Consider the following 13,691-nt stretch of genomic DNA (forward strand, 5'->3'; position numbering starts at 1 on the left):
CCATATCCTGCACTTCATTGCCCCTATCAAACTCAGAAACATCATTAGAAAGATCATAATAAGGGCTCAGAGAAGGATGAACAAAATTAGGACAACCATCCCAATGGCCATCTTGACCACCACACATATTATAAATATTCCACTCAAAGGATTGAGATTGTGCGCACAAATCGGTCCCGGGAATATTCTGATAATTTTTCTACCAGTGGGGTCCTCCACAATATGGACAAGGATCATCAAAATAAGAATAACCATCATTCGAATAATTTTCATTCCAAGATGCCATGCTAAAATAAATAAAAAATACTAACTAAACTAAAATAAAATAAAAAACATGAATAGATAAAAAAAAAATGTCTAATCTAGAAAAATAGCTATTTTCTGAGTCCCCGGCAACGGCGCCAAAAACTTGTTGCGACCAAACACACTCACGCAAGTATACGCGGTCGTCAAGTAATAAAGTAACTAAAAGTCGGATGTCGAACCCACGAGGACTTATGATTAACTATTAACTAAATTAGACTATCCTAATTATCTAAACAAGAATTAAACCTAAAAATATTTTATTCTAAACTAATTAAATAAGAAAATATAAATAATGAACTTTGAACAGAGAAAGAGCAGATTTTTATGATATCAATGTAAGGAAAACGATCTAGGGTTATGGGCTATCTAACAATCCTATTGTATTCTTCAATTGAATTGACCGACTAATTTATCTAGCTTATTGGTTGACAGGGTTAATATTGCTCATAAGAATCTGTCGAGTTCTTACTCGCCTATTCAAGCTAACCTAACGCCTATATGTCTATGGAGTTAGAATCAACAAGAACGCATGTATAATTCCTGTAAATCAACCAAGCAAGGCAATTAGGTATATGTCTATCCTAACCACGAATCTGTTCCCCGATGCCCGAGTTCAAGAACTTGCCCTACTCAATCCTATATGCAATATAGAATTCCCACTTTCGAGTTCAATTCTAGATTCGTAGATAATATTCAATTGGTGATCAAGCAATTAAATAATTAAGTGCAAGATTGAATAAATAAACTAATATGATAAATCAAGAAGTCAAAATCAATATCCGAATAACAATAGTCATGAAAGAATCACAACCCTAGAACGTGAAGTTTAGCTCCACATAGACATGGTATCCAAACAACAAATCATACAAAAAAACATAAAAATTACTAAGTTTGGTGGGAGAAAGATGAAACTTGATGAATTCCAGCCTCCACAGCTTTTTCGTGGCTTTTTCCCTCTCCCCAATATGTTATATAACCTAAAGGAGGCGTTTTTGGCTTATATATTGCGTACAAAAGTCGTGGGCCAAAGCTCTCCTATTCCTAGTCCAAATCGGCTTCAGGGATTGATGCTAAGGTGGATGCGACGCATCCACCTCGTCCTCCATTTCAATTTTGCCTGCGAAGGTGGATGCGACGCATCCACCTTGTCCTCTATTTCTCATCTTTGCATGTGAGGGTGGATGCGACGCATCCACCCCTAGTTCCTCCATCTCAGCTTTGCCCAGGTGCGGATGCTATGGCGGATGCTATGGGCTGACTTCACTGCTAAGGGTGCGCGAACTGATCTTTTTCTAGATTGGATGCGACGCATCCAATCTCTCTTCCTCTACCTAGAGCACCTTTTCTTCATATTTTTGCACTCCAAATACCCTAATTCACCACACACAACTCAATTAGTCATAAAACCAATAATTAAACCATGTTGGGCATTTTAAAGGTCAAATAACATCAAGAAGCGGTTAAAACATGAGTAAAGTAACATCAACACATATCGAAATATGCCAAACATCAGCTCTCAACAAGATGATGATGATAAACTATTAAGTAAAATAGCACCAGGTGATATGGATCTAAAAGATAGCAGCAGTTAGTTAACAAGATGATAAACTATTGTGAAAAATAAAGTATAGCAACAGTGAAATAAATTAGCCGTCGACAGAACTTTAGGAATCAATTTTTCGTGAAAACACTTATGGATAATGGAGTTGGACTTAACAATACCAATTAACGAAATTCCTGTTAGGTCACCAGAGCTGCTCGTTGCCTGCGATTATCTGTCTCGATTGCTTGAAATTTTTGAGCATTCTCATAAAGTGAATCAACACCAGATGTGCAATAAGGAGACATTCTCTTTAGGGATCTTGATGAGATTAAACAAGACTCTTGTCCTCTATTTTTTCCTTCAGTGGCTAAACCACCAGTTTCTCCAAGAACTTTAGTATGGGCATCAAGTTGCAGCTTGATCACAATCCTACAAAAGAAAAGAATAGTGCGATCAGGGAAGGCAAGGAAAGAAACAGATTCTGAATTTTTTATACAAATTATTAAAAGACACACCATATGCATCAAATATAAATTCACCTGCTTATTACTATAAGCACATCAAATACAATACTGTATAAGGACAACTAAATAGACGTATAAAAGTGTTCTCACTTCGCATAGAGGCTACCGAAACTGCCATCAATTAGAATAATAATTTATAATTCGATTTGATGCGTATAATCTAGAACACTTAACCAGCAAGGTCAAACCCACTTCCCATATTATTCAAGCTACAAGGACTATACCTTGTCAAGTCCATTTTTGCTACAGAGACCGAACTCATAGAAACACATATACACAAATAAAATAATTCTCATAAAAAGATCTAGTTAAAAAGATATATGGACTCAAACAAAACATAATGGATCTGACGTAGACAGTAATACAAAATAATCCTGTCAAATGAACTTTTTCTAATTAAAAACAAAGGCAGGGAAATAGCAGATAAATCATGAGAGCAACTCCAACTTATTACAAACTTTTATAACAACCTTAGATTTCTCTGTAAAGCCAAAACAAAATAATAAAATGAAAAAGAATATGTACCTTTCTGATCAAAATCCATTTGCCATCTTTCCAATTTTGTCGATCTCTCATGCCTGATATATGAATGCTAAGTTTCAGAGAGCAACCAAGTAGTCTCACCAAATAACGATCACGTGGTAACATACTGAGCACGATGGCAACTTTCCAAGAGCAGTCATTATATACCTCCACAATGTCCCCAGGTGCCCAAGTCTCCACATACTGCACTACAGGGGGCAGGGCCTTATCATCTTCCTTGATACCCTTTCTTCGATATTTTCACTTTACATTGGTGAACCAGAACCATATCTGACAACTGCAACTGTGGCCATTACCAGACACTATCTCGACAGCTAAAGGGATGCAGAAATATTGCAATAGTGTAAGTTTGACGCATTATATGACCAGTAGTAATATTTTCATTAGCATCAAAGCAGAATTGTCTTACTTTGGCAAATGAGATGGAAAGCTAACCAATGATGTTAGGTATAGCAGCTATCATTAAAGACTGCAAATAGGACAAGAAACTCGAGTATCCACTTGTACAAAATAGGCAAGCAAAAGAAAAGGGGAAGCAGAATTCCTAGTGATGTCATTATCTTACCCCTTTCCCCCAATGTACTCGGCAATTTGACCACTAGATATTGCTCCGACCATAGCACCCACATTAGATAACGAACCGAACAAAGAGAACTGAAAAGATTAACTTTAGTCAGAAATTGCTCTCAAGCAAATGAATCGAAATATATAAAGCAAGAATGACTCGTTACCTAAGAAACAGTGAGCTTCAGATCTTTGGTAATAGTAGTTTGCGCAGGCAAAGAATAACCAGACTACAGTAACAATAACAACAAGAACAAAAAATGTAAAACAATAGATCAAGCAGAGACATATATACGCACACAAACACATATACATACATACATATATACATACATAGCAGCAATATAAAACTGGTATGCATCCACGACAGTGCAAGTTACACAGAGACACTTCAACCTCTACATTAACTACGCATTTAGTTAGAAAATTGCCATAACAAATTGTAATCCCAGAAAAGAAATTGTATTCCCAATAAATAAGTAACTTTTATGCCAAGTGATCCTTTATGACTTAATATCAGCCAAGAAATTGCAGACTACATAATGAAAACTTCAATCTCTAAAATTACTACAGATTTAGGTTACAAGAATCAATAGAAATCTCAATAAAGACTCCGCCTTTTAGCCAAAATTGATCCTTTAACCACTAAGAAAGAAAGGTAAAACAGGCAACAAAAAATCACATGTAGTACTATCACACTTTTCATTGAAGGAATAAGTTGGAAACAGAGAGAAGCCATTATACATTTTAAGAAGTATGTCCATCCTTTTTGTATTTGTGCAGAATCGATCACTTCACAAATTACGACAATTATTCTTTTGCAGTCAAAACCTTTGATGTGTAAGAAAGATGATGATCACATGAGCATTATTTACAACCATTCTTATATCATTTAGCCCAAGCGAAATCAGAACAAAAACCATTGATACTCCTCAAGAGAAATACACATAGAGATGAATCACAAACAGTTAAAAAATAGAGAAGACAGAAATATGCATAAGAAATTTAACAGAAATGGTAATTCATTGAAGAATTTTCTCAAACACCTAGAGACCAAAATCCGTTGATACTCCTCAAGAGAAATATGGATAAAGATGAATCAAAGAGATGACAAAAGAGGTACCCACCAGAAAATACTATTGACGGAAGAAAACACACTGAAGTGCACACTTGACAACAAGAGGAAAGACGGAGAGCACAGACATTCTGGATTTTTCTTAAGTTTGAAGATGGTGTTACCTCTACACGATTGTTCGAGATTTAGCTGAGAAACCAGCGGTACTTCCACGCGCTAAAATTGGAATCCACGTGTTAAGCTATATAATCAAATGTATAGCTGTGAAAGTTTTAAAATGATAAAAATATCCTCATTTTAATTTTTATTTTCATATAAGCACACATGTTGACCTTGAGGTGCCAACTATTCCCTCTTATTAGTGAGTAGTAATATATGTCATAAGGATGAGTCATAGGTGCTGCCTCTCTTACCATGCCACGTTTAAGGCTATTTGAATTCCCAGTCCCAAATTGTTGGTATGTACTCCTTAGTCCATATACCCCCAAAATGAAATTTCCTCTTCCCTTTGTTGGATGTAGCAATAATTTGTCATTAACCTCCTTGTCCTTGTCCTTGTAATAGCAGCGAAGTGTCACATTAGTTTTTCAGTTAAAAATCTTCTTCCATCTTTATGTCCAGTCGACTCTGGCCAATACACTTGTCTTCCATTCTATGCTCTTAACCTCGCTCAGTGTAAAGCTGCGAAGTGTCACCTTCATTTTGTTCTAGTTGCGTAAGTTGCACTATTGCAATCAAATATCTTCTTCCAATCTTTTAATTATTACTCCTCTCTTTATCTCCCAGCCGACACTCACCACCTGTCTTCAACTCTCTGCTGCCACGATCACTCTTCGTTATCCTAAAACCCTCAACTCCATTAGTCACTTAACACCTGTTATGCCTCGAACTAGCCTTTCCAGCTTCTCCTTTCCCTATATAAATCTCAACTCCCCGCAGCTCACTCCATCACAACAAACCAAACTGCAAGTAGAATAATATTCTAGTTCTCTTAATTCGTCTAGCTTTGTTTGTTCAAGTTTTCTTTACTAGAAAGAGATGGCACAATACAACGAGGGATACGGTAGCCAGGGGCAAATGCGCCAGACTGATGAATATGGAAACCGGGTCCAAGAAAGTGGGGGCATGGGCAGTACTGGTGCCTATGGAACTCAGCAAGGTATGGGGGGCATAGGTGGTGGAGAATATGGAACCCAAGGCCAAGGTACTGGTATGGGGACCACTGGTGGTGGAGCCTATGGAACTCAGGGTGGTACTGGAATGGGGGCTATGGGTGGAGATCAGTATGGAACCCAAGGTACTGGAATGGGTATGGGTACTGGTGGTATGCATACTCAGCACCATGAGGGCCAACAACAGCTTCGTCGATCCGACAGCTCTAGCTCTGTAAGTTAAAGATCTTTCACATGGAGTATATAAAAGTGTCATTTCTTTCAAAGACAAAAGAAAAAGGAAAGTGTCATATAAAATGGAATATTGGGAGTTTTTTGTTCCTCCATTTGATATTACTTTGTGAAATATACCCTTCTAACGTGATTTTATTTATGTGGTTTAATTTGCAGTCTGAGGATGATGGAGAAGGTGGAAGAAGGAAGAAGGGAATGAAGGAGAAGATAATGGAGAAGATGCCAGGAGGACATGCCCAACAGGAAGGTGAGTATAACCAACATGCGCAAACAACTTATACTAGTACTGAAGGAGGAGAGAAGAAGGGAATGATGGACAAAATCAAGGACAAGATCCCTGGGATGCACTGAGAACAAGTTGATCAGCTTGTTCCTTAATTTGTTTTCATTTCCAGCTTATAAGTAACAAATAAGTGTCTAAAAAGCGCTTGATTTTATTTCATGCACTCGTGAGTCGTGAGTTTTCTTCACGTTGTATGTTTGAAGTTGTGTAAGGGCAATGTGCTGACTCTATGTGTATATAGGCGGCGGCCATGCTCGCTTCTGTGTATTAAGAAGAACAGTGAGTTTACTACTCAATATGTATCTTGTTAAGGTGTTGTGGTGTCCCATGTTTAATGCTGTACGTACTCTTTGGAACTAATATATGAGTTTAAGTTGTGTTGTATAATTTTACACTATCTAAGTTTAGTTGACATATAATAGTACTCCATAATGGTAACTCTTAAAAGAGGGCTAAATGGGTCTCTTGAACTGTTTTTTTTTTTTTTTTCTTTATACTGTGCTGCTATTTCCTACAAATATTTTCCAATAAAGCGATGTAGGTCTTTTTTCTTTTCTTTTTGTTTATGTCCTTTAATTTTTCCTTTGTGGTATCATTTTCTTCCTTCTAGATTGTAGTCTTAGGATGTTATTTCTGTTGTTGTGACTACTATTATTATGAATGAATAAGTTGTGCTCTTCAAATTTTATTCAAACAATAAACTACTACGTAATTTTATGGTAACAAATGAAAGGGAAAGAAATTAAGAAGGAAGCTCGATTATCCATATTTACTACGAATAAAGATTAGGGGGGGAAACTTAACTATGCAATCAAACATGTGAATAGAACTCTTCTTACACATTGTGGATCTATTTGGACCTTGAGCGTACGTATCTGTATTGAACATGGGCTGGTAACACTCTCATTCAATAATTTTACGTTCATATGCATCAATGGCAAAGGTTTTTAACTCTTAATCTTTAACAAGTTGAACTTTAAGAAAGATAAATATCTTGTTCGATTAGTTTTCGTCATGTAACTGGAGAAGCGAGAAGGCAATTTAGTGCGTTATAACGTCCTGGTGAACTTCTATTTTGGATTAATCAAACCAATTTATGGGGAAGAAATTAATCTTCAAACGACTAGGAAAACATTTTGTCATCATGAGAGTTGTCCTAACTACACTAACAAGTACAAGCAAAAAGAAAACCAGGACCGCGTACATACAAAACTTTAAATGTTAGTTAAAATTCTAAACCTAAAGAGTGGTGAAAGTTACCGAAAGTAGACAGAAGCATATAAAAGTTTTTTAAAAAAAAATACAGAAGCACACAAAAGATAAAGAAAAAGGCCCAAAAGTGACCAAATTTGAAGATTTTGGCGCATTGAGATTTCATGTAGGCCCTTTTAGTTCAAGACTCACCCTCCCTAACATTTTAACATAGTTGGTCGGTCCCACAAAAATAACTACAATTGCAAGTCAAATATAACAAAATATATATACTAATTATGTACGAAATATGTTATATTATATATTAATGTATAAAAAATATATATTTATCGGCTATTATTTTGAGTGGACGAACTGTATAAAAATTGCAACATTATTTTTACCGCAATGGTTTATTCTCGCCAGAGAGAACGTTGTTACCTCTCTAGAACCTACTGAGCTTTTCATTATTTCATATGCATCAAAAATGAAAATAACATTTGCTAAGTTCATTGAAATTTATATAAATTAATACAGCACAGTGTTAGTTAGCTTCCATCAAGCTGTTTATTGATTAGTATTGTCTTATTTTCCAGAGTTGGGTACTTGGAAGTTGGACGTGGTTCCAGATTTCAATGTACTTCTTTGCACCAATAGATTTTAACTTTGTATACGGTTAAAATCGATCCTCGGCCATGAATATCGATCGAGGATGGCATTTCAATCAAGGGGTATCTTCATGGAGACCCCGAACGAATTCCGAGATGGATGCGTCGAGCTCGGGCGTTCGAATCGACCGAGATAACATCGACCGATACAGGTCCCGAACATCGATGCCCAAAAGTGATCACCTAGCTCGAAACCAAGGCCGAGGTTCCGATCCGATACCGAGCTCGAGTCGGTATCGAGTTCACAGACAAAAAGCTATTACAACCGCACCAAAGGAGAGAATCTCTGCGGGAATTAAGGAGAAGACACACCATCATGGGTCCTCCACTAGTAATATTTATTCCATCATGTTGCTATAGATAAAGTAGTGATCCTTGGCTATAAAAGGAAAGATAGTTTGTAATAGAAGGCACTTTTTGGCTGGGATTAAGAATTCATTGTGTTTATCCTTCTAAAGCTCACTAAATATTTTTGTTCATCATCTTCTATTTTTGTACCATAAATACGTGTATTGTTATTTTCAGATCAAAGAAATCTACTTGCCCTTAGAACCATACATAAATTCAACGTTATCCGATTCTTCGGGTAAACAGTTTGGTGTTTGGCGTCCACCGTGGGGCTAAGGATAACAAGTGATTATTTGATACAAATATACAGTATACTCCAGCTTACAACTTCATACTAGCAATGGCTCCGCCAATCGACCTCGAAGCCGGCCTTCAGGATGAAACCAACAACTCGGTGTCCGTGGCCGAAAGGCTACCCAACAACGGCAACGAGGCTCGAATCGAGGAACCCGAAATTCGAGCCGAAGTACCAGTAGATATCAATTCACGAATAGCTCTAGAAGCGAATCAACATTCCGAGCAGGAAAGAAGCGTTCAGGGTGGCGCTCGACCCATAGCCCGAGACACCTACAGCGCGGGGGAAATCGGGGTCAGCTTGCGTATGATTTTCGAAATGCTACAAGCCCAACAAGTAGCGATAGCTCAGTTGCAGAGCCAAACTCATATGCAAAGTAATCCTAACTCCAATCCACTTCTTCGAGAAGTAACCCCCAGAACGGAGCCTGTCACAGTGAAATCGAACGAGCGAAAATCAGGAACCGCTCCTGAAATTACTAAACTACTCGAGGAACTCACAAAATGAGTCGAAGACAACGACAAAAAATTCGAAACATATGATGCTAGGATCGATCAGATCCCGGGGGCTCCGCCCATGATGAAAGGGCTGGATTCGAAGAAATTCTTACAAAAGCCTTTTCCATCGAGCGCGGCCCCAAAACCGATCCCAAAAAAGTTCCGTATGCCCGTAATTCCCAAATATAACGGTACGACCGATCCTAACGAACATCTCACCTCCTATACATGTGCCATCAAAGGCAACGATTTGGAAGACGATGAGATCGAGTCCGTATTATTGAAAAAGTTCAGAGAGACCCTCGCAAAAGGAGCAATGATCTGGTATCACAACTTGCCACCGAATTCTATCGATTCTTTTGCCATGTTAGCAGATTCGTTCGTAAAAGCACATGCTGGTGCCATAAAGGTCGCAACGAGGAAATCAGATCTATTCAAAGTAAAACAAAGGGGTGACGAAATACTGAGGGAATTCGTATCCCGATTTCAAATGGAACGCATGGATTTGCCACCAATCACGGACGACTGGGCCGTACAAGCTTTCACCCAAGGGTTGAACGGACTGAGTTCGACAGCATCACGTCGGCTGAAACAAAGCTTGATCGAATACCCTGCAATAACTTAGGCGGATATACACAATCGGTATCAATCGAAAATCAGGGTCAAAGATGATCAATTGGGATTTCCGTATGAACCCACGCGTCAGAACCGCGCAACCACTAAAATTCTGAAGGAAACCAACAGAGAACAAAGGTCAAACAGAGACCGACACCAGCCGTACGTCACAAATCGGGTGAACCATGGTTCGGCACATGAGACAGTTAGGAATAACCGCAGGTATGATCAGGGGCAAAATTCTCGGGGACTTATGAGCAAGAGAGGCTTTGATAAATATGCCGATCCTATAGAAGTTCCTCGATTATCGGAATATAACTTCAACATCGATGCATCCGCCATCGTATCGGCTATCGGACGCATCAAAGATACTAGATGGCCTCGACCCATGAAGACCGATCCGGCCCAAAGGAATCCCAATCAGATATGCGAGTATCATGGCACCCATGGTCACAAAACGGAAGAATGCAGACAATTAAGAGAGGAAGTAGCCCGCATGTTTAACAAAGGGCACCTTAGGGAATTTTTGAGTGATAGGGCGAAGAACCATTTTAAAAATAAGGACTTCGGCAAGCAAAACGAAGAAGAAGAACCACAGCACATCATTCACATGATCATCGGCAGCGTCGATACCCCTCAGGGACCTTTGCCCAAACGCGCTAAAACGTCGATTGTGAGGGAAAAGCGATCTCGAATTCAAGATTACGCTCCCACAGGGACTTTATCGTTCAATGATGAAGATGCAGAGGGAATCATCCAACCCCATAGCGATGCACTGGTAATATCCGTACTCATAAATAAAATTAAAATTAAGCGTGTGTTAATTGATCCAGGTAGCTCCGCCAATATCATCAGATCGAAGGTCGTAAAACAGCTCGGCTTACAAAACCGGGTCGTATCCGCAACTTTGGTTTTAAACGGATTCAATATGGCATGCGAAACCACCAAAGGCGAGATAACCCTACCGATAAACGTCGCCGGAACAATTCAGGAAACAAAGTTTCACGTGATCGAAGGCGATATGAGATATAACGCCCTTTTCGGAAGGCCATGGATCCACAACATGAGAGCTGTACCTTCGACCCTACACCAGGTCCTCAAATTCCCAACACCGACAGGTGTCAAAATAGTATACGGAGAACAACCAGCCGCAAAGGAAATGTTCTCCGTCGAGGAAGCAAAACCAACATCCTCGTCTTCGCCAGTGAATGGATCGGGTTCAAAAGGAGGGACAGTCGAAGACCAGAACGCCAAATAGCAATCAAAGACATCGCCCCCGACCCAGCCAGATAAGCAGAGCATCGAAGAAGATAATAATCAGTGGATCCCTCGATCCTTCGTGACCCCCTATGACTCCGATGCCACCAAATCAACTATTGAGGAATTGGAGCAAATCATTTTGATCGATCACTGGCCCGAACGAAAGGTATACCTGGGAAGGGGTTTGAGACCCGAACTCAGGAAGAAAATCATTCAATTTCTTATCGATAACATCGATTGCTTTGCTTGGTCCCACTTAGATATAACAGGAATCCCGCCGGACATAACGACACATCGACTAAGTGTGTCCCCTAGATTCAGACCGGTGAAGCAAAAAAGAAGACCCCAATCGGAGGTGAAGCACGCATTCATAAAAGATGAGGTAACCAAACTGCTCAAAATAGGATCCATTAGAGAGGTAAAATACCCCGAATGGTTATCCAATGTGGTCGTAGTGCCTAAAAAGGGAAACAAACTTAGAATGTGTATAGACTACAAAGACTTGAACAAAGCATGCCCCAAAGATTCTTATCCACTGCCCAACATCGATCACTTGATCGATGCCACGGCCGGCCACGAGATCCTTACCTTTCTCGATGCCTATTCCGGGTATAATCAAATCCAGATGAACCCGGAAGACCAGGAAAAGACTTCGTTTGTGACCAGATATGGAACATATTGTTATAACGTAATGCCCTTCGGGCTAAAAAAATGCAGGAGCTACTTATCAACGCCTAGTAAATAGAATGTTCGAAGAACAAATAGGTAAATCAATGGAAGTCTATATTGATGACATGCTAGTCAAGTCCCTGCGCACAGAGGACCATTTGTCCCATTTGCAGGAAACATTCGATATCTTGAGGAAATACAACATGAGGCTCAACCCCGAAAAATATGCTTTCGGAGTCGGCTCGGCTAAGTTCCTCGGCTTCATGGTGTCAAATCGGGGAATCGAGATTAACCTAGACAAAATCAAGGCCATTGAAGACATCACCATCATAAACAGCGTGAAAGCTGTACAAAGGTTAACAGGAAGAATAGCAGCCTTAGGCCGATTCATTTCGAGATCATCAGATCGAAGCCACAAATTTTTCTCTCTACTCAAAGAGAAGAACGACTTCGCTTGGACACCGGAATGCCAACTAGCGTTGCAAGAACTGAAACGATATCTATCGAACCCACCATTGCTGCACACTCCAAAAACCGACGAAAAACTTTACCTGTACTTGGCAGTATCAGAAGTCGCCATAAGCAGTGTCCTGGTTCGAGAAGAGGAAGGTACGCAATTTCCTGTTTACTACGTAAGTCGGACCTTAGGGGAAGCGGAAACTAGATATCCGCACTTGGAAAAATTGGCGCTTTCACTGGTTAGCGCCTCTAGGAAGTTACGACCGTACTTCCAATGCCACCCCATAAGCGTATTAACCACCTGCCCACTTCGTAATATTTTACATAGGCCTGAACTATCGGGCTGATTGGCCAAATGGGCCATCGAACTCAGCGGGTATGATATCGAATATCGACCTCGAACGGCCATCAAGTCTCAAATTTTAGCAGACTTCGTAGCCGATTTCACGCCGACCCTCGTACCCGAAGTCGAAAAAGAACTACTGTTAAAATCAAATTTATCGACGAAGGCATGGATCCTCTTTACGGACGGAGCTTCGAACGTAAAGGGGTCCGGGCTAGGCATAGTTTTAAAATCTTCCACGGGTAACATTATTAGGCAAGCTATTAAAACTATCAGGTTAACTAACAACGAGGCCGAGTATGAAGCCATAATTGCAAGTCTCGAGCTAGCTAGAAATTTGGGAGCGGAGGTCGTTGAGGCCAATTGCGACTCTTTGCTGGTGGTGAGTCAAGTAAACAAAACCTTTGAAGTCCGAGAAGGCAGAATGCAAAGGTATTTGGACAAACTGCTTATCACTTTGAACCATTTCAAACAGTGGAGTCTACGACATGTTCCACGAGAACAGAATAACGAGGCCGATGCGCTTGCTAATTTGGGATCATCGGTCGAGGAGAATGGTTTGAACTCGGAAACTGTCGTTTAACTTTCAAGGTCTGTAATCGAAGAAGGGCACGCCGAAATAAATTCTACTAGCTTAACCTGGGATTGGAGAAACAAGTATATTGAATACTTAAAAAATGGAAAGCTCCCTTCAGACCACAAAGAGTCCAGGACCCTTCGAACTAAAGCTGCTCGATTTACTTTGACTCCGGACGGAACGTTATATCGAAGAACATTCGACGGACCGATGGCGGTGTGCATAGGTCCGGGGGATACCAATTACATCCTCCGGGAAGTACACGAGGGCACTTGTGGCAATCACTCCGGTGCCGACATGTTAGTTCGAAAAGTGATCAGAGCAGGGTATTATTGGATCGATATGGGCAAAGACGCAAAAGAATTTGTTCGTAAATGCGATAAATGTCAAAGGTTTGCTCCAATGATCCATCAGCCCGGAGAACAGCTTCACTCGGTCCTATTGCCATGGCCATTCATGAAATAGGGAATGGACATCGTCGGCCCCTTACCATCGACCCCAGGTAAAGCCAGATTTATTTTGTTT

The 13,691-nt window shown here is 39.9% G+C and overlaps 1 protein-coding gene and 1 long non-coding RNA gene across 8 annotated transcripts; one reads left to right on the plus strand and one right to left on the minus strand.

Annotated features, from left to right (window-relative positions):
- Nucleotides 1–1,068: 1,068 nt before the first annotated feature.
- On the minus strand, nucleotides 1,069–5,271 carry LOC107763250 (uncharacterized). Of its 7 annotated transcripts, none has more exons than XR_012701531.1 (4): nucleotides 4,720–5,271; nucleotides 3,648–3,710; nucleotides 2,899–3,570; nucleotides 1,070–2,278 (listed from the first exon to the last, which is right to left on the minus strand). It is a non-coding gene; the product is annotated as an uncharacterized LOC107763250 (long non-coding RNA). The 7 variants fall into 7 exon arrangements; XR_012701529.1 differs by having other exon boundaries at nucleotides 4,608–4,917; XR_012701527.1 differs by lacking the exon at nucleotides 3,648–3,710 and having other exon boundaries at nucleotides 1,071–1,677; nucleotides 2,029–2,278; nucleotides 4,608–4,904.
- Nucleotides 5,272–5,439: 168 nt separating this feature from the next.
- LOC107763249 (uncharacterized) lies at nucleotides 5,440–6,628 on the plus strand. The gene is made up of 2 exons (XM_016581723.2): nucleotides 5,440–5,941; nucleotides 6,118–6,628. Exons 1-2 carry the CDS (start codon nucleotides 5,594–5,596, stop codon nucleotides 6,310–6,312), a joined length of 543 nt encoding a protein of 180 aa, XP_016437209.1. The 5' UTR covers nucleotides 5,440–5,593; the 3' UTR covers nucleotides 6,313–6,628.
- The last annotated feature ends 7,063 nt before the right edge of the window (nucleotides 6,629–13,691 follow it).

The sequence above is a fragment of the Nicotiana tabacum genome, chromosome 17 (genome assembly GCF_000715075.1).
Source record: "Nicotiana tabacum cultivar K326 chromosome 17, ASM71507v2, whole genome shotgun sequence".
In the NCBI taxonomy this organism is placed as follows: Eukaryota; Viridiplantae; Streptophyta; class Magnoliopsida; order Solanales; family Solanaceae; genus Nicotiana; species Nicotiana tabacum.

Excerpts from the sequence above, each read along its gene's own strand:
- LOC107763249 (XM_016581723.2), top strand. The coding sequence starts at position 5,594 with ATGGCACAATACAACGAGGGATACGGTAGCCAGGGGCAAATGCGCCAG. Across the intron at positions 5,942-6,117 it reads GATCCGACAGCTCTAGCTCT|TCTGAGGATGATGGAGAAGG; the intron begins GTAAGTTAAAGA and ends TTTAATTTGCAG.